Consider the following 21,336-nt stretch of genomic DNA (forward strand, 5'->3'; position numbering starts at 1 on the left):
ACACTGACTTGCATGGTTACGGTCTCTGGTGCCTTGTAGGCATGTCACAAGATACCTGTCCAATCCAGCAGTTGACATACAGTGGTTCCAAAGACTGGGCGATCTTAAAGGCTTCATGGGACAGCTGGGAAAGCAATGGAGCAGGAATGAAGCGAATAATAAAATAACACACACTATGGAAGTTGACGCTTTCAATAAACATCAGTAGATAGAATCACAATCAAGTTCATTTACCAGAAATTAGACATTCCTAATACAATGAACCTGACAGTAATACAGACAGAACATAGACATAGGAATTTACACGGTCCAAAGGACACATACCTCAACACTGTCTTTCTTCAGATACAAAGCACCCAGGTTTGTCCAAGCAACAACATTCTAGATTGGGAGGACATTTATTTTTAAAAGACACACACAAACTGCACTGGGGACCAGTATGTTTAAAGAGACTGGCCTTTCAGCAATCTTAACGTTCAATATGCAGCTCGATTTATGGCCGAGTTGCTAATTGGTTGTTAAACCTAACAAATAATTCCATGACAACATATGGACTCTGGAAGATAGAATTTTAATTCTAACAAAGTTGTTGTATTTTGAGGCTTAAAATCAGAGCCGAGACGTTTTGTGGATGGAATTGCAGGATGTATTACTGAAGAGAATTTTGACATGAGCTAGCAACTTTTGACAGACTGGTCTGGAGAAACAAAAAACTATACCAACATGTTCTGTGGAGGAAAAAAGTGATTGAGTTCCAATATGTGCCTAATCGTTGTGATTGGATGATCGTTTTGAGGGTTATCGAATCAGCATCAATTCCTCTGTTCTACTCAAGCTCATTAATGATAGAATGTTCATATTTGAAGATGGCAGAAAGGCCAGTCTGTTCAGCATGACAAGAAGTGGCAATGAGTGGAAGGATAGCAGCTAAACAGACTGGTACCCAGACTAAGACATAAGAGATGATTAAATGAAAAGTGAGTACCCAATACTGTGTGATGTGTTGTACTCACATTGGGTTCCACTTGCACTGACTTAATGAAGCTGTGTTGGGCAAGGGCATAGTTCTCAAGTCCTGAAAAGGAAGAGTAAACAGCCATTCTTATGTTATAAACAGACCTAAAGACAAGGCAACAACATCCCATTGCTCCACCACCAACGAAGGCTCCCATCAACCAGACAAAAGTTTTGAAAACTTGATAGCAGAAACAGACTGGTACCCAGGCTACATCTTTCTACCTTTGCTCATGGCGACCACTCCCAGGGCGTTCCAGTAGCTATGGTTACTACTGTTCAACATGATGGCCTTCTTCACACACTGAGGAGAAGAGAAAGAGTGTCGTACATTGATATTGTATGTTAACTCCGAAACTTGTTGGTGTTTAACTCCAAGAATTGGGCTGAATACATCTCTTCTAACTCTTCCTCCCCAGACAATTGAGTGTTCTGCCCCATCCTGCCATCCTACCATCCAGCCAAGTGAGTTTTGTACCTGCAGGGCCTTCTCCAGCAGCAGTAGCAGGGTGTTGTGCTCCATCTCCTGAAGGCAGGGGGGCAGACAGGCCTGGTGGTAGTAGTTGAGACCCAGGTCATACCACAGGCTGGAGCTCTCAGGCATCAGCTTCAGAGCACGCCCATAGCATCTGTACACAAATACATTGTTCCTGATTCATCTTACAGTTCAGACCAAACCTAAAAATCATGACACCAGAGAGGGATCCTCCTACCCAGTATCCATTAACCTTGAGATAGCGTTGTCCTGTGTATTCAAATCACGTGGCTTCTATCAGAACACTAGAGACTAGCCGGTGTTGGCGCCTCACCTCTCCCCCACTCGGAGGGTGTGTCCTTGGTTGAGAAGGTGGCCTTGGTCTGGGGGTTGTAATCCGGCCAGGGGTCCTGGCACCACAACGCGGGCCCTGTTGGGGGCCACAGTGCTGACTGAGGTGCAGGCGTCTCCCAGTAACTTCCACAGACAGGACAGGTCTGGACGCAGCTCTACAGCCCTGGGAGTGGACAGACACAGGCGAAGGGGATGTTAAGTACAGTCAAGTGTGTTTTTGTATACATTTTCAGTGCAAAATCATTTTTAATAGTGAAAAACAAATCATGTGTTGAGGCCTTTTGTTTCTTAAGCAACTTTAGAAATTCTGTAGGTTTAAAGTCCTCACAATACATGAAAACAACAAAGCATTTATCAAATGTAATACAGGTAGCCCAAGTCATTGTCATGAGCAAAGTGCACATTGATACCACAGTGTAATTTTATTATGGACCCAATTAATTCCAATTCTCTCTGATCGCCAATGGTGAGTTCCAGTAATCCTATTCAATGAGCTGCCTCTCTGGGCTCCTGGGAACGCGGAGCGAAGTGTCTAACCTGAAGAGGTACTGGATGGCCTGCTGGATGAGGTCTATGGCTCCTCCATCTCTATAGTCCTCCATCAGGCATCTGGCCAAGGACAGCAGACACTCCCCAAGACCTGGGGGCAGCACACACACACACGGAAATGATCACAATGCTTGGGGCTGGTGGTACAGTTGAAGTCGGAATTTTACATACACCTTAGCCAAATACATTTAAACTCAGTTTTTCCACAATTCCTGACATTTAATCAGAGTAAAAATTCTTGGTTTTAGGACAGTTAGGATCACCACTTTATTTTAAGAATGGGAAATGTCAGAATAACAGTAGAGAGAATTATTAATTTAATCTTTTATTTATTTCATCACATTCCCAATGGGTCAGAAGTTTACATACACTCAATTAGTATTTGATAGCAATGCCTTTAAATGGATTAACTTGGGTCAAATGTTTTGGGTAGCCTTCCACAAGCTTCCCACAATAAGTAGGGTGAATTTTGGCCCATTCCTCCTGACAGAGCTGGTGTATCTGAGTCAGGTTTGTAGGCCTCCTTGCTCACACACGCTTTTTCAGTTCTGCCCACACATTTTCTATAGGATTGAGGTCAGGGCTTGGTGATGGCCACTCTAATGCCTTACCTTTGCTGTCCTTAAGCCATTTTGCCACAACTTTGGAAGCATGCTTGGGGTCATTACCACCCATTTGGAAGACCCATTTGTGACTAAGCTTTAACTTCCTGTCTGATGTCTTGAAATGTTGCTTCAATATATCCACAATTTCCCACCTCATGATTCCATCTATTTTGTGAAGTGCACCAGTCCCTCCTGCAGCAAAGCACCCCCACAACATTATGCTGACACCTCGTGCTTCACGGTTGGGATGGTGTACTTTGGCTTGCAAGCCTCCCCCTTTTCCTCCAAACATAACAATGGTCATTATGGCCAAACAGTTCTATTTTTGTTTCGTCAGACCAGAGGACATTTCTCCAAACCGTAGTTTGGCCTTTTCATGGTGGTTTTGGAGCAGTGGCTTCTTCCTTGCTGAGCGGTCTTTCAGGTTATGTCGATATAGGACTTGTTTTACTGTGGATATAGATACTTTTGTACCTGTTTCCTCCAACATCTTCACAAGGTCCTTTGCTGTTGTTCTGGGATTGATTTGCACTTTTGCACCAAAGTATGTTCATCTCTAGTGTATGCCGTCAGACTGTCACAGTTGCAACAGAACTGAGAACAAAATGGTCTCCAAATAAGGTCCTGCCTGGGTGCAAGACTGTAAAACAATAATAACCTTGGAATAGACACCAAAAAAGGACAGGAGGCACACACACACACACACACACACACACACACACACACACACACACGTGTGCACACTCAGACACACCCCTACCTTTGAGTGCAGGCACATAGTCCTCCTGGGCTATGATCTGCAGGTATTCTGCAGCAGCCTCTTTGAACTTGCCCAGGGTCTGTTTGATGGCAGCAGTCTGGTAGAGGCTGTATATGGAGGAGGGGTTGAGCAGCTGGGCCTTGGCAAAGGCCTTCAGGGCCGACGTGAAGCTCCGGCGGTTCAGGTAGGCCTCGCCCAGACATTCCCAGCACACCCAGTCCTGGGGGTCAGCCCTCAGAGCAGCCTGCAGACTGGCATAACAAATCAATGAGAGTATGTGTGTATGTTCGTATGTGGTGTCAGAGACTATGTTCAAATGAGTGGTCGCCTCAGGGGTCTTACTCTGCACAGGCCTGGGGGTGCTGGCCCACCTTCAGGTGGTAAAGGCCTCGTCTCATCCAGGCCCACTTTGCTGAACCAGGGGTGGCTCTCTGAATCACTGACTGGAGCACAGCCAGGGCAGTGTCCTGAGGAAGGCAGATAGAGGGAACAGGGACAGATGCTTGACACAGCAGCATAGATTATAGTGCAATCCAATGTCTGTAGTCTACACTAGCAAGAGAAACATTTCCCCCAGGCACAAAATAAACTGAATTTAGTTAGGTAGGCCTAAGTGACATTGACATTATATCAAACAGTTAGGTAGGCCTAAGTGACATTGATAAATCAAACAGTTAGGTAGGCCTAAGTGACATTGATAAATCAAACAGTTAGGTAGGCCTAAGTGACATTACATCAAACAGTTAGGTAGGCCTAAGTGACATTGATAAATAAAACAGTTAGGCCTAACTAAGTGATATTGATATTACAGTTGAAGTCGAAAGTTTACATACACTTAGGTTGGAGTCATTAAAACTCGTTTTTCAACCACTCCACAAATGTCTTCTTAACAAACTATAGTTTTGGCAAGTCGGGTAGGACATCTACTTTGTGCATGACAAGTAATTTTTCCAACAATTGTTTATTTCACTGTATCACAATTCCAGTGGGTCTGTTTAAAAGGCACTAAGTTGACTGTGCCTTCAAACAGCTAGGAAATTTTCAGAAAATGATGTCATGGCTTTAGAAGCTTCTGATAGGCTAATTGACATTGTTTGAGTCAATTGGAGGTGTACCTCTGGATGTATTTCAAGGCCTACCTTCAAACTCAGTGCCTCTTTGCTAGACATCATGGGAAATCAAAATAAATCAGCCAAGACCTTATCCTTGGGAGCAATTTCCAAATGCCTGAAGGTACCACGTTCATCTGTACAAACACAGTACGCAAGTATAATAACCATGGGAACACGCAGCCGTCATACTGCTCAGGAAGGAGACGCGTTCTGTATCCTAGAGATGAACGTACTTTGGTGCGAAAAGTGCAAATCAATCCCAGAACAACAGCAAAGGACCTGTTGGAGGAAACAAGTACAAAAGTATATTTTTCCACAGTAAAAAAAGTTCTATATCGACATAACCAGAAAGGCTGCTCAGCAAGGAAGAAGCCACTGCTCCAAAACCACTGCTCCAAAACCACCATAAAAAAAGCTAGACTACGGTTTGCAACTGCACATGGGGACAAAGATCGTACTTTCTGGAGAAATGTCCTCTGGTCTGACGAAACAAAAATAGAACTGTTTGGCCATAATGACCATTGTTATGTTTGGAAGAAAAAGGGGGAGGCTTGCAAGCAGAAGAACACCAACCCAACTGTGAAGCACGGGGGTGGCAGCATCATGTTGTGGGGGAGCTCTGCTGCAGGAGGGATTGGTGCACTTCACGAAATAGATGACATCATGAGGGAGGGAAATTGTGTGGATATATTTAAGCAACATCTCAAGACATCAGAGTTAAATCTTGGTCGCAAATGGGTCTTCCAAATGGACATTGACCCAAAGCATACTTCCAAAGTCGTGGCAAAATAGCGTAAGGACAACAAAGTCAAGGTATTGGTGTCGCCATCACAAAGCCCTGACCTCAATCCTATAGAAAATTTGTGGGCAGAACTGAAAAAGCATGTGCAAGCAAGGAGGTCTAGTAACCTGACTCAGTTACACCAGCTATCTCAGTAGGAATGGGCCAAAATTCACCCAACTTATTGAGGGAAGCTTGTGGAAGATCACCCAAAACGTTTGACCCAAGTTAAACAATTTAAAAGCAATGCTACCAAATGCTAATTGAGTGTATGTAAACTTCTGACCCACTGGGAATGTGATATCACTCTACTATTATTCTGACATTTCACATTCTTAAAATAAAATGGTGATCCTAACTGACCTAAGACAGGGAATTTATACTTGGATTACATGTCAGGAATTGTGAAAAACTGAGTTTAAATGTATTTGGCTAAGGTGTATGTAAACTTCAGACTTCAACTGTATCTCAAACAGTTAGATAGGCCTATTATCCAAATGTATTGAATCGGGTGGATGGACTACTAGAGTGACTTCCACAGGGGAAAGTATTCTGTTGTTGGCTGCAGCCCTCCAGGACCAGAACAAATTAACAGACAACTCACCATGTCCCCCTCATTCATGCTCAGATCCACAGAGGCAGCCCCGGACTCTGCGTCGTTGCTGTCCAGCTCAAAGGCTCTCTTGTAGCAGCCTCTGGCTCGACCCTGGTCCCTGGCCACCTCCCGGTAGTAATGGCCCAGGTAGCAGAACACAGAGCCCAGGTACGGATCCAGTTTGGCAGCCTGACACAAAACACACCAGCTGTCAGTAATGGCAGTGAGCCAATCACCAAACTAATGTCATAACGTACAGCTGGATGTGAGAAGCACTATAGTTTAACTGTACCAAAGCCAGAAATGTGCCCACAGCACATCCCACCCACTGTTAAAGCCTCTTGATCATCCTATGACATTTAGAAGCCATAAGTGTAACAATGCACAGGAACCTCTCATCAATGAATATGCATTTCAAAACGGCAGGGAGTTGCTTAGTTGTGGATGTGACGGTCATGCATTCTCCCCATAGTATGATTCTCCAGCTATTCAGTGTTCCCCAGACAGAGGCCCCATGGGCAACACTGACCTTCAGTAGATGGGTGTGGGCCTTGCTCCTGTCCCTGCGACTCTCCTCCCCCATGTCCCAGTACAGCCGCCCCAACAGGAAGTAGTACTCTCCACAGGCTGGGCTCTGGGCTGCAGCCTGCAGGAGGCTACAACAGGGACAGGAGAAGACAAGATGAAGGTTGATCTAACTACATGGTCTACTTCAGTCACGCTGCCTCTTAGTGATGAGTTGTTGATTAAAACAGTAATAATAGACAGTTATCAATACAGAAGAAGTGTGTTGAATGGGGGATGGGTGTGCGCACACACACTTTCATTTTATTACATTTAGTTTTACAGCTACAGTGCACGTTAATCAACATTATAGTAAAAGTGCCAGTTTTAGCCTGCGGGCAGATTTTTAACTGCAGTCCCTGAACACACCTCTGTTCTGCTAGTTGGTGATGTCCCTGTGCAATGTGTGCCAGTCCCCTCAGCGCCAGTCCCTCAGCCATGTCAGGGTGAGAGTTCAGCAGCTCCGTGGACACCTGTTGGGTACAAGGCCAGAGATTAGCAGACACACGGGAAATCAACAAAATAGGCACAAAATATATTTGATACCATTCACCTGAGGTTACTAAAAAGATATGTTAGCATAACCAATAATTGTGAAGTTACCTGGAGCACTTGGTCAACTTGGCCTTTTTGCAAATACGCTCTTCCTTTTAAGGCTACCAGGACAGGATCATTGTTAGCATCTGAAAGCTATAAAATAAATATTTTGATGAGCAAACAAACAAATCCCCATCCATATCAGTAGATAGTAGTAGTAGAAGAGAATTGGAGCATATTGGTGGTTAGCTGTTGGGGAGCAGCCAGTGAGATGGGTTATGAATGCTGTACCTGTGAGAGGCTCTCCAGGGCTTGGTCTGCAGTGTGCTCATCCCCAGTCCTCACAAGGGCCTCTAGCCTCAGCCTCAGGAGCTTTTGTCCCAGTGCCTCTTCTCCAGCCCCACCCAGCTTCAGACCTGAAAGAAGAACAGCAAGGCCTGTCAACGCACTGAATGCCACATCTCAATACACATCTTTGACTTCTGGTGAGAAGGTCTTCAACTAGTCAAGTCACTATAACCTTCAAACAAGGATGAGTAGGCTTACATTAAGTTTGTAGCAAAGCCCTGATTATGTGGAAAGTACGGTGGGTTTTCAGAGAAAAAGTTTAGGTTAGGATTATACAACACTGGCCAGATGTGTTAGATGTACCTTGGGAGCAGGATGTTGCGCAGTCGGAATATCGGTGCATTTTCAGCTGGGCCTGAGCAAGGCTGCACCAGCCCACCAAGCTGGAGCGCATTCGCTTCAGTCCTGAGAGCATAACAGACAGTGAGGTGGTGGAGAACACCACAGACCAACAGCAAACCAGAGCCCCCAAATTGCTCACCTTGGGCCAGATACTTAATGGAGTCGTCACATTTTCCCTCCTCCAGAGCTCTGATGCCCAAACCCAGATGGCCTAAGCCACTGTCTGGGTCCAACTCCAAGAGACGGGAGAAACAACGGCCCGCGTCCTCACTGCAGACCCCTAAGAGACAAATACTACTTAAAAAAGGTGCAATCTGTCACTTCTTTGTCCACAGAACAAAAGGCGCAATCAAATAATACATACTAATCATTGCACAGTACACTTGACCTTCCCCAGTCCTGCAAGGTCAAGCTTTTGTTGTTTTTATTTCACCTAGAGTGAAACTATACACTGCCAATGACTGCACCAGTTCTTAACCTATAGTTTGCTAAGTCAGTGATTTCTTACCTGACTTGAGATGATGTGCACCGAGGATCTCCAAAGGGAATGTTTGTGAGGGATAGAGGGCCAATATGGACTCACAGGCCTCTTTAATTTTACACTCCTCATGCGAAAGCTAGAGAGAGGAAGGTTTTTCTGGTCAGCTGACAGCACAGGATTCTGGCCCTATTCCTAACCCAGAGTCCCAGCACTCATACAGTGGGGCAAAAAAGTATTTCGTAAGCCACCAATTGTGCAAGTTCTCCCACTTAAAAAGATGAGGCCTGTAATTTTCATCATCGGTACACTTCAACTATGACAGACAAAATGAGGGAAAGAAAATCCAGAAAATGACATTGTAGGATTTTTAATGAATTTGCAAATTATGGTGGAAAATAAGTATTTGGTCACCATCTTAAGTGGGAGAACTTGCACAATTGGTGGCTGACTAAATACTTTTTTTGCCCCACTGTAACTGTGAGTGAGTGAGTGAAAAACACAGGGGTGGACTTACTTGTGAAAGGCATTTGAGGTAGTCAGCTGAGAGCTCCGATGGTCCTCGCCAGGCACATTGTCAGAGAGAACCATGGCCTTCTCAAAGGCTGCAATTAACTGGCAACATAAATATAACATCAACAGTGGGAATGAGCACAAATCATAGAGGAGAAAAACCTTTAGTAATGACTAGCAATAACACCGAGGCGGCATACCACACCACCCCCCGTAAGTCCCCCTGGAATGGTCTCTAGCGGTCTTGAAATGATAAAAGTCCCAAACATACAATATATAGGGTTTTTCAATTGTAATGTTGTTGGGTCTTCTGGTAAATCTCTAATCACAAATATATATTAGAGGTCAACCGATTAAATCGGAATGACCGATTAATTAGGGCCGATTTCAAGTTATCATTTTTTTCTTCTTTTTTTTCTTACATACTTTTGTACACCAATGTATTTTTGTTACACCTGTATTTAGTCTTTAACTAGGAAAGTCAGTTAAGAACACATTATTTTCAATGACGGCCTAGGAACGGTGGGTTAACTGCCTTGTTCAGGGGCAGAACGACAGATGTTTACCTTGTCAGCTCTGGGATTCAATCTTGCAACCTTACAGTTAATTTGTCCAACAGTCTAACCACCTGCCTCTCATTGCACTCCACGAGGAGCCTACCTGTTACGCGAATGCAGTAAGCCAAGGTAAGTTGCTAGCTAGCATTAAACTTATAAACTAGTTTATCTAGCGTGTCCTGCGTTGCATATAATCGATGCGGTGCGTATTGTTGCTCCAATGTGTACCTAACCATAAACATCAATGCCTTTCTTAAAATCAATACACAGAAGTATATATTTTTAAACCTGCATACTTAGCTAAAAGAAACAGGTTAGCATGCAATATCAACCAGGTGAAATTGTGTCACTTCTCTTGCGTTCATTGCACGCAGAGTCAGTGTATATGCAACAGTTTGGGCCGCCTAATTTGCCGGAATTTAACGTAATTATGACATAACATTGAAGGTTGTGCAAAGTAACAGGAATAGTTAAGACTTATGGATGCCTCCCGTTAGATAAAATACGGAACGGTTTTATTGCACTTTTACTTTCTTCTCCAACACTTTGCTTTTGCATTATTTAAACCAAATTGAACATGTTTCATTATTTATTTGGGGTAAATTGATTTTATTGATGTATTATATTAAGTTAAAATAAGTGTTCATTCAGTAGCCTAGTGGTTAGAGCATTGGACTAGTAACCGAAAGGTTGCAAGTTCAAATCCCCAAGCTGACAAGGTACAAAATCTGTCGTTCTGCCCCTGAACTGGCAATTAACCCACTGTTCCTAGGCCGTCATTGAAAATAAGAATTTGTTCTTAACTGACTTGCCTAGTAAAATTAAGGTAAAAAAAAAAATGTGTTGTAATTGTCATTACAACAACAAAAATAACAATAAATAAATAATTGTCCGATTAATCGAGATATATAAATAAAAGAGAGTTCTTGATAATTGTATTGGAAAAACAGAAAACAGACTGCCAAGAAATTCATTATTTAATTAGCATTGTCACAACATTTTAGCCCATTTCTCCATTAAAGTTTTGGGCTTGTAGGAAAGGTCTTCATATGAGAATTGCATAGGGAAAGGATCACCCTCTCAGAGAGAGGAGAATTGGATTCAAGGAGAGTTGGGTTGAAGCTTTAGGTTGCTATTAGGACAAACTAATAAAGAAAAGAAAAGAGCAAAATTTATAAAAGTGTGTGGTCGTATAGCAGGACCAGCAGCTTCTAGTGGTCAAACCCTGTTACTTTCACACTACTTTAAAAAGGTAAATAATGCAAGCGACTTAAATTACTAAGTTCTCTGAACAGGAGAAAAAAAAACACCAGATTCACCGGCAATACATTACATAGTATGGAGAAGCAATACTCCAAGCTGAAGCTTCATACTACTTGTCAAACATAGAGAACTGATACTGTTTACTAGTTGTTGGATTGGGATTGGCATGGGGTGTGATGGATCTGTGGGTAGCTTTATAAAAAACAGATTTGGATGGAAAAGTTTTGGTCCAAATCAGATGTAGGGTACTATATTTATTGAATATTATCTGAATCCTATACATTTAAATGGCCAATTTGTGTGCAACCAATTAGCTTAATTTATCCAAATAAAATTACAATTCAACCAAACAATGTTTCAGGAATGTCAATCTTACCTGATTGTAACTTTAATTGTATTTGTATTTAACCAGATAGGCTTGTTGAGAACAAGTTCTCATTTACAACTGCGACCTGGCCAAGATAAAGCAAAGCAATGCAACACAAACAACACAGTTACACATGGACTAAACAAACATGCAGTCAATAATACAATAGAAAAAGTCTATATACAGTGTGTGCAAATGAGGTAGGATAAGGGAGGTAAGGCAATAAATAGGCCATAACTACAGAAACAATCAGATGGTGGGTGTCGAAATCCTCTTTCCTTTTGCTTTTAGAGGTGGAATGACCCAGACAATGCTTATTAAAACCTCTCTAGGGTATGTGGGACGCTAGCGTCCCACCTGGCCAACATCCAGTGAGATTGCAGAGCGCCAAATTCAAATACAGAAATACTCATTATAAAAATTCAGAAAAGATACAACTATTTGACATAGGTTTAAAGATGAACTTCTTGTGAATCCAACCACGTTGTCAGATTTCAAAAATACTTTACGGCGAAAGCATACCTTACAATTATTTGAGAACATAGCCCAGCAGACAAATCATTACAAACAGTAACCAGCCAAGTAGAAGAGTTACACAAGTCAGAAATAGAGATAAAATTAATCACTTACTGTTGATGATCTTCATATGGTTGCACTCAGAAGACATTAATTTATTCAATAAATGTTCCTTTTGTTTGATAAAGTCTCTCTTTATATCCAAAAACCTCAGTTTTGTTCGCCCGTTTTCTTCATTAATCCACAGGCTCAAATGCAGTCACAACAGGCAGACACAAATCCAAATTGTATCCATAAAGTTCATAGAAACATGTCAAACGATGTTTATATTCAATCCTCAGGCTGTTTTTAGCCTAAATAATCCATTATATTGCAACCGGACAATAACGTTGTCAATATAAAAGGTAAACAAGAAAGGCACTCTCTCGGTCGCGAGCATGAAAAAGCTCTGTGACACGGCAGGGTCCACTCATTCAGACTGCTCTTACTCCCTCATTTTTCAGAATTCAAACCGGAAACAATTTCTAAAGAGTGTTGACATCTAATGGAAGGCATAGGAACTGCAATTTGAGTCCTATGTCAATGGATACGGTAATGGCATTGAATAGAAGAAAAGAAAATATTTAAAAAAATCCTACTTCCTGAATGGATTTTTCTCAGGTTTTCACCTACCAAATCAGTTCTGTTATACTCACAGACATTATTTTAACAGTTTTGGAAACTTAAGAGTGTTTTCTATCCAAATATACTAATTATATGCATATCCTATCTTCTGGGCCTGAGTAGAATTTGGGCACGCTTTTCATCCAAAATTCCAAATGCTGCCCCCTACCGTAGAGAAGTTAAGGGGATTATTTGAGTATATTATATTTGCTCTTACGTGCTGCTGAGTCTCATTGTCGTGATCCTCCATGCTGTCTGAGAGAAGGCAGGTCATCTGTTGCCATAGCTGCAGCAGCTCTGCCTTGTTAGCACCTTCTCCTTCCTTCAGCTGAATCAGCCTTCGCCACAACCTGGCCACCTAAACACACACATATCTATGTCCACCCTGTGCCACAACAATTAACATATATCCTCTTTCATTTAAAGGGCAACTACTATCTTTACAGACCTGTAAATAGTCCTTCTCCATATGGAAGATGTCTGCCAGTTTTCTGATCGCCTCATAACATTTTGTTTTGTCTGAACTGTGTATGCAGAACAAGACACGGTTAAACACAATATTCCAAGAGCTAATCACAGGGGGGAAATTATTGATGTAGAAGAGGTATTAACATTTTCATGGCTTACCTTTCATAAAGCTCAATGAGTTTCTGGTAGACTTTGGGTAGTTCCGCTTTGAAATCCGTCTGGTCACTTTTCTCATACAGGTTTGCTAATCCCTAAAACAGCAACAATAACGGATCACATTCTAGTCAGCATGTTGACATAGTGATATGCCCCATAACACTGCTCTGGAATAATCTGTGTAAGATTTTGTACGTTTGCCCACTGACAAAGAAATTATCATGTCAAAAATGTTATAAATTGATTTGCATTTTAATGAGGGAAATAAGTATTTGACTCCCTCTCAAGCAGAAAGATTTCTGGCTCCCAGGTGTCTTTTATACAAGTAACGAGCTGAGATTAGGAGCACACTTAAAGCGAGTGCTCCTAATCTCAGTTTGTTACCTGTATAAAAGACACCTGTCCACAGAAGCAATCAATCAGATTCCAAACTCTCCACCATGGCCAAGACCAATGAGCTCTCCAAGGATGTTAGGGACAAGATTGTAGACCCACACAAGACCATCGCCAAGCAGCTTGGTGAGAAGGTGACAAGAGTTGGTGCGATTATTCGCAAATGGAAGAAACACAAAAGAACTGTCAATCTCCCTCAGCCTGGGGCTCCACGCAAGATCTCACCTCATGGAATTGCAATGATCATGAGAACGGTGAGGAATCAGCCCAGAACTACATGGGAGGATCTTGTCAATGATCTCAAGGCACCTGGGACCATAGTCACGAAGATAACAATTGGTAACACACTAATGAAGGTTTGAAATCCTGCAGCGCCCGCAAGGACACACTGCTCAAGAAAGCACATATACATGCCCGTCTGAAGTTTGCCAATAAACATCTGAATGGTTCAGAGGACAACTGGGTGAAAGTGTTGTGGTCAGATGAGACCAAAATGGAGCTCTTTGGCATCAACTCAACTCGCTGTGTTTGGAGGAGAAGGAATTCTGCATATGACCCCAAGAACACCATCCCCACCATCAAACATGGAGGTGGAAACATTATGCTTTGGGGTGTTTTTCTGCTATGGGGACAGGACAACTTCACCGCATCAAAGGGACGATGGACGGGGCCATGTACCATCAAATCTTGGGTGAGAACCTCCTGGAGTGGCCTAGCCAGGCTCCAGACCTTAATCCCATAGAAAATCTGTGGAGGGAGCTGAAGGTTTGAGTTGCCAAACGTCAGCCTCGAAACCTTAATGACTTAGAAGATCTGCACAGAGGAGTGGGACAAAATCCCTCCTGAGATGTGTGCAAACATGGTGGCCAACTACAAGAAACATCTGACCTCTGTGATTGCCAACAAGGGTTTTGCCACCAAGTACTAAGTCATGTTTTGCAGAGGGCTCAAATACTTATTTCCCTCATTAAAATGCAAATCAAGTTGTAACATTTTGACATGCGTTTTTCAGGATTTTTTTGTTGTTATTCTGTTTCTCACCGTTCAAATAAACCTAGCATTAAAATTATAGACTGATCATTTCTTTGTCAGTGGGAAAATGTACAAAATCAGCAGGGGATCAAATAATTTCTCTCTCACTGTATAATGTGTAGATAATGTGACTTTTGGGTAGAGCTGGGCAATGTGGAATAAAAATATTTGACGAGAGATTGCCTGAATTGATGCGGTAATGATAAAAATAACGATACATTTGTAACAATGTGCACCAGTCTCTTTTTATTATCCTTTAAATCCTCTTAGGGGACCTGCGTGGTTCTGGTACCAGTTCCGACCGACATTTTTGCTTGTAGGACGCCATAGATGGAAATGTATTGCATTGAGCGGTAGCCCTGATTCTCACAGACACAGGAGTATGTCTCTGTTGCCTGTGTCAAGCAGGATGTGAAATCAGACACCACATGAAGCTGGGATGTCCTTTTTACCATTTCATTATCTCTTCCGACTTTTCCATCAACTCCTCGCTGAACCCTACAGCACAGCCACTAACATATGCCTGGAATCCTTACATCGTAGCGCGGCAGGAGCTATAGTTTTTGTTGTGGCTGTAGCACATTCAGAGATCGATTTATAGCCAGTAATCTAAAATAATTTATAGATTTTAAACAAGAAGAACACTTGCAGACTGACAAAAGTAATGTGATGAAAGGCGAGCTCCTAACGAGTTCAGGAAGCACTCCCTAGAGCCCTGTGAGAAGTTCAGAGATGGGGGCAGGCGTTTTGATCAAGAGAGACCTTCAGAAAATATGCACATATTCTAACACTAAACATATATGTATTTTACAGTTATAAGGAAGGTGAATTCTTATAGTTAGTAGTTTTATAATTTGAGTATAGTATATTTACAAAGCATAAGTAATTTAAAGTCTTATTCATATAGTTTTGTTGAATAAGAAATGTATCATAAAATATTTAATATTTGTACTGTGTCGTTGAGCTTATTTTCTCAAAAGTGACTACACCTCAGCAACTATTTTTACCAGAAAGGTGAGATTCAACCTGAGTATGCAGCATTACTAGTTACTGTTTATGTTACTGACCCTCTTACTAGTTACTGACCCTCTCATGAAAAATAATTACTTTTGGGGATTACATAGATTACATTTACCAGGTTTTAAACTACTACCATTAATTTCATTAACAATCACCCATATTAGCAAATGTATTTCACTTCAAACATCACATTTCTCTGGTATAGGTTACTTATCATAATGAACGATAACAGTGAAACGCCAGCTATAAGTGATTGTGTATGGTCAATGTCGATAATTTATGGTTTATCGTCGCAGCTCTACTTTTGGGACACTCTTCACTTGATTGTCCAATACAAAAGCCTATGTCTAGCGAGGTCCTGTATTAGTTCAGTTGATGTAGGTGTGATGTATCTCCAGTACCTGCCAGGCCAGCAGCTGCTCTGGCTCCAGCTCCAGAGCCTTCCTGTAGGCTGTCTGGGCCTGGTCTGGTTGCTCCAGCTCGCTCGCAGCCACACCAATGAACACCCAGGCATTGTAATTGTTCTTCTCTAATTTCAGGGCAGCCTGGTGGGGGAATTTGGATTGATTTGAGACATAATACCTTTTTCAAAACAGAAAATCCTACAATACACCCAGTTTCCCCTCACACTATTGTTGTGTGTAGAAAGAACATAGAGAAATGGGCAAGGACTTACCTTGCAGTGTTTTAGCGCCTCTTTAAATTCCTTGTTCTTTATGGCATCTCTGGCATTTTTTAAAGCTGATTTAACTTCTTTGTTTGACATTGTATCTATAAATCCAAGTCAGTGAGAAGTCAATTAAGATACCAGTCAAAGTTGTCACCAAAATTAAGCAATTGGGTTAAAATTAATAGCAACAGGAGTGGAGTAAAATTAGCCAGCTAGCCCAGACATACAGTGCTTTCAGAAAGTATTCAAACTCCTTGACTTTTTCCAAATGTTGTTCCATTACAGCCTTATTCTAAAATTGATTAAATAAATATAAATCCTCTGCAATCTACACATAATACCCCATAATGACAAAGCTGAAAACAGTTTTCTGTTAAAAAAGATAAAGACCTGAAATAACTTATTTACATAAGTAGTCAGAACCTTTGCTACGAGATTTGAAATAGAGTTCAGGTGCATCCTGTTTCCATTGATCATTCTTGAGATGTTTCTACATGTTGATTGGAGTCCACCTGTAGTAAATTAAATTGATTGGACTTGATTTGGAAAGGAACACACATATCTATTTAAGGTCTCACAGTTGACAGTGCATGTCAGAGCAAAAACCAAGCCATGAGGTTGAAGGAATTGGCCGTTGATTGCATTGAGGCATAGATCTCGGGAAGGGTACCTAAACAGTTCTGCAGCATTGAATATCCCAAAGAACACAGTAGCCTCCATCATTCTTAAATGGAAGAAGTTTGGAACCACCAAGACTCTTCCTAGAGCTGGCTGCCTGGCCAAACTGAGCAATCGGGGAGAAGGGCCTTGGTCAAGCACCGATTGTCAGTGACCGAGCTCTAGAGTTCCTCTGGCCATAGAACAATCTCTGCAGCACTCCACCAATCAGGCCTTTATGGTAGAATGGCCAGATTTAAACCACTCATCAGTAAAAAGGCACATGACAGCCCGCTTGGAGTTTGCCAAAAGGCACCTAAAGACTGACCATGAGAAACAAGATTATCTGGTCTGATAACCAAGATGTAACACTTTGGCCTGAATGGCAAGCGTCATGTCTGGAGGAAACCTAGCACCATCCCTATGTTGAAGCGTGGTGGCAGCATCATGCTGTGGGGATGTTTTTCAGCAGTAGGGACTGGAAGACTAGTCAGGATTTAGGCAAAGATGAACAGAGCAAAAGTACAGCGATCCTTCCTGAAAACCTGCTCTGGACCTTAAGACTGGGGTGAAGGTTCACCTTCCAACAGGACAACAACCCTAAGCACAAAGCCAAACACAATGCAGGAGTGGCTTTGGGACAAGTCTCTGAATGTCCTTGTGGCCCAGCAAGAGCCCGAACTTGAACGAACATCTCTGGAGACCTGAAAAATAGCTGTGCAGCAACGCTGCCATCCAACCTGCCAGTGCTCGAGAGGATCTGCAGAGAAGAATGGAAGAAACTCCCCAAATTCAGGTGTGCCAAGCTTGTAGCGTCATACCCAAGAAGACTTGATGCTATAATTGCTGCCAAAGGTGCTTCAAAGTACTGAGTAAAGGGTTTGAACACTTATGTAAATGTGATATTTCAGTTTGCAGAAATGTATAAACCTGTTTTTGCTTTGTCATGCATGGGATGTGTAGATGGCGGTAAAAACAATTTAATCAATTTTATAAGGCTGTAACAATGTGGAAAAAGTAAAGGAGACTGAATAGTTTCCGAAGGGACTACATACCCCATTCATAGTCAATATGCATTAAAGCAGTTCGCGTATATCTGCTGATCCGGGTACTTATAAGACCAGACAAAACATTATTTAACTTGGCAAGTCGGTTAAGAACAAATGTCTATTTACAATGACGGCAAAGGAACAGTGGGTTAACTACCTTGTTCAGGGGCAGAACATTAACACGCATTAACACAGAACATTAACACGCATCGCTGTTCCACTGGATGTCATAAGGTGAATTCACCAATTTGTAAGTCGCTCTGGATAAGAGCGTCTGCCAAATGACTTAAATGTAAATGTTTGCAATACGTTTGGAACATACCTTTTCATATCTGCGAGAAATAAAAGTTAAGAACTACACTTCTTACAGGGTTAGTGTTACGTCGCTTGTTAAAAGACCACCTGTGCAAATTAGCTATCTAGGGTGCCCCAAACACCTGTTTAAGCACAACTCGGGAAGTGTAGTTTCGTTAGCTCAGATGGAGGCACCCATGGATATGGTTGTGTACCAAACTGCAACAGTAGGTGTTTTATTTGAAGGATTATTTCTCGCAGAAAGATACGGCCATATGTTACGAAAGCTCTTTATTGACGTTTCTAAACGTTAGAATACAGCGTCGGTATTATAGTTCACACGAACCAGTCGTGGGCGAAGGTAATCGCTGAAAATGAATTCCGCCCAGTCTTAGTTAGCTTAGACACAGATGAAAGGAGAAACCGAAGTTATATATTCTTTGGCTTAGATCTCGTTGTTTGGGTTACCAGCTAGCAAACTGACTTGGCTAGCAAGGTAGCTTGTCATCAACCTAACTACTAACGTTACTAAGTAGAGCTATCAATAGCCTTACTACATCTAGTTACTGTAGTTAACTAAATCAAAATAGCTTTGGTAACGTTAGCTAACAGTACTGTTAAACGGTTGTTTACACTAGTATTTAGGTAGCCTTAGCTTGCTTGGCTCACAACACGTAAAGATGACCAGCAACAAAACATAAGCGTTAACTTTACCTGTAGCTTAGCTAGATGCTTGTATTCAGTAATTAAAACGTATGTTATAGCCTAATTCAGCAACGCGCATTCACAGGTCTTTACTAAAGGGTGTTTGTCCCGGAAGTGAATTCTTCAATTTCGGGCATTGATTTAAAAAATATATATTTTAAACTTTTAAATTGAATGCCATGATTGTCTCGATTAAATAAAGCCTTTATATTTAAAAAAAAAAAAAGGGGGGAATTTACCTTTTTCTTTTTCCGGGTAAATTTGACTCGGAAGTACAATGTACACTTTCATTTGTGAAACTATTTAAATGCTCAATGAAGCCGTTTTTATATCAAATAACTTCTGCGTAACAATGACGTACCTTACTGTAATATATTTCCAATAAAATGGGCAAAAATAGCTTTAACAAAATATTTCTCAAAAAAGTATTTGGCTCGGACTGGGAGTAACCTAACAGGCATAAATGAAACTCCTGACAATTCACTACCTTTACCACATTAACTGACGCATTCCTTCCTATTTTATTGTGATACAGATTAAATTATGGTAATTCAGAGACTAGAGTTGTGTAATCATATAAAATATAAACGCAACAATTTTAACGATTTTACTGAGTTACAGTTCATATGGAAATCAGTCAATTTGAACCAAAACATTTGGCCCTAATCTATTCATATGACTGGGCAGGGACGCAGCCATGGTAGGACTGGGAGGGCATGCCCCCCCCCCCCAATATTCCTGCAGCCAGCATGCCAATTGCACACTCCCTCAAAACTTGAGACATCTGTGGCATTGTGTTGTGACAAAACTGCACATTTTAGTGTGGCCTTTTATTGTCCCAAGCACAAGTTGCACCTGTGTAATGATCATGCTATTTAATCAGTGTCTTATGCCACACCTGTCAAGTGGATAGATTATCTTGGAAAAGGAGAAATGCTCACGAACAGGGATGTGAACCAAATCTGAGAGAAATAAGCTTTTTGTGCATATGGAACATTTCTGGGATCTTTTATTTCAGCTCATGAAACATGGGACCAACACTTTACATTCTGCATTTATATATTTTTTCAGTATAGTATCAGGTGTTTTTCTCTTTTCAAAGGGTAGCAGATAGAGTTTATCTTGACAGAATAAAACATGATTGCACAGAGCCCCTTAGGGGTCAGGGTGGAGAAGAAACAAAAACATCATGGCTAATCAGTTAACACTTTTCTACATTTTGTTATCAATTCCCTCTGATTTTTGTATTGGTCCATGCTATCTGGAACCCTTGGGACGTCCCTAACCCATTGCAGTTGAAATGTAAAATGGTTAAGGTCACTGTATGGGTTAAGTTTAGGGTAGTGACATCCCAAGGGTCCTGGATAGTACGGAAGGAGAAGATGTTGGACCGGGATAAAAAAGGAGAAAAGTGGAACATGTTTTGAGTGAATATGGAGGAGTGGATCACACAGAACTTTTGGAAGAGGTACAGTACAAGTGTGTTGAGTGAGGAGGAATTAACTGCAGTGGCAGGTGCAGTGTAGACCGCCAAGTTTGAGCCTTGTCCAGATGATTACAAAGATGATTCTGGTGAGGTGGGAGTGAGATCTTTGGAGAATGGATCCTGAGAGCTGTTGTCCCAAATCCATTACAGTGTTTTAGGTGTCAAGCTTATGGTCATGTGGCTGAAGTGCGCAAAAGGGAGATTCCAAGATGTGAGAAGTGTGCAGGAGGACATGAGACAAAATAATGTGTTGTATCGGTGGAAAAAGTTGTGTGTGTGTGTGTGTAAACATAGCTTTGGGAAATACAGGTGCTCAAGGTGCTGCAGCACCCCCTGAAATTGTTTTTTTTTTCACCCAAAAGTTGTGCACTGGACCTTTACTAGTCCTGTATTAGAGGACCTATATATCCCTCTGTAGTGCGGGCAAAAAACATGTATCACAGAGGATAGCTGTTGTGTTGGCAGCTGCAGAGTACTTGGGTGTTCAAGTATTTATTGTAGAAGAGTTACAAGATGTTTTGAACGATAGTGTCCCGTTCTCCCAGGCTGCTGGCCTGGAGCAGGATCAGATGGGGCCCAAGTAGTGGAATATTGGTGAGGTTTTACATAATGGGTGCAGGGTTTGTTGGTCTGGCAATTTTTCACAAAGCGTAATGAATTCATACTAGAGAATAGTAGGCTGATACACAGCCAATACAGTAGGCGGCAGCATGCACCTATAAACTCTTGGTGAGCGCTTGCACTTCAAGAAGGATTTACAAGTGGGATGCACTGTCGAGCGCTATGTCCCGAGGGGTTTGTGCTGATTGTACAGAGATTGACAGTCAAAATGGCGTCCCTTGACAAGTCAAGAAAAAGATGTACAGTACCAGTAAAACATTTGGACACACCTACTCATTCCATGGGTTTTCTTTATTTACAATGTAGAATAATAGAGAATACATCAAAACTATGAAATAACACCTATGGAATCATGTAGTAACCAAATAAGTGCTTAACAAATCAAAATACAT

The 21,336-nt window shown here is 41.7% G+C and overlaps 1 protein-coding gene across 1 annotated transcript in view; it reads right to left on the reverse strand.

Annotated features, from left to right (window-relative positions):
- Positions 1-21,336, reverse strand: part of skic3 (SKI3 subunit of superkiller complex) — a 39,436-nt gene that overhangs the window by 13,493 nt on the left and 4,607 nt on the right. The window contains 24 exon segments of the mRNA XM_064946036.1: positions 56-124; positions 325-381; positions 1,014-1,075; positions 1,240-1,318; positions 1,493-1,643; positions 1,824-2,006; positions 2,381-2,483; positions 3,758-4,008; positions 4,100-4,224; positions 6,255-6,434; positions 6,775-6,901; positions 7,179-7,282; positions 7,413-7,499; positions 7,638-7,762; positions 7,998-8,099; positions 8,176-8,316; positions 8,545-8,653; positions 9,032-9,066; positions 9,069-9,129; positions 12,611-12,751; positions 12,842-12,917; positions 13,021-13,112; positions 15,864-16,007; positions 16,139-16,233. Coding sequence (XP_064802108.1) covers positions 56-124; positions 325-381; positions 1,014-1,075; positions 1,240-1,318; positions 1,493-1,643; positions 1,824-2,006; positions 2,381-2,483; positions 3,758-4,008; positions 4,100-4,224; positions 6,255-6,434; positions 6,775-6,901; positions 7,179-7,282; positions 7,413-7,499; positions 7,638-7,762; positions 7,998-8,099; positions 8,176-8,316; positions 8,545-8,653; positions 9,032-9,066; positions 9,069-9,129; positions 12,611-12,751; positions 12,842-12,917; positions 13,021-13,112; positions 15,864-16,007; positions 16,139-16,228 — 2,694 coding nt within the window. The 5' untranslated portion in view covers positions 16,229-16,233.

Source organism: Oncorhynchus masou, chromosome 1 (genome assembly GCF_036934945.1).
Source record: "Oncorhynchus masou masou isolate Uvic2021 chromosome 1, UVic_Omas_1.1, whole genome shotgun sequence".
Classification (NCBI taxonomy): Eukaryota; Metazoa; Chordata; class Actinopteri; order Salmoniformes; family Salmonidae; genus Oncorhynchus; species Oncorhynchus masou.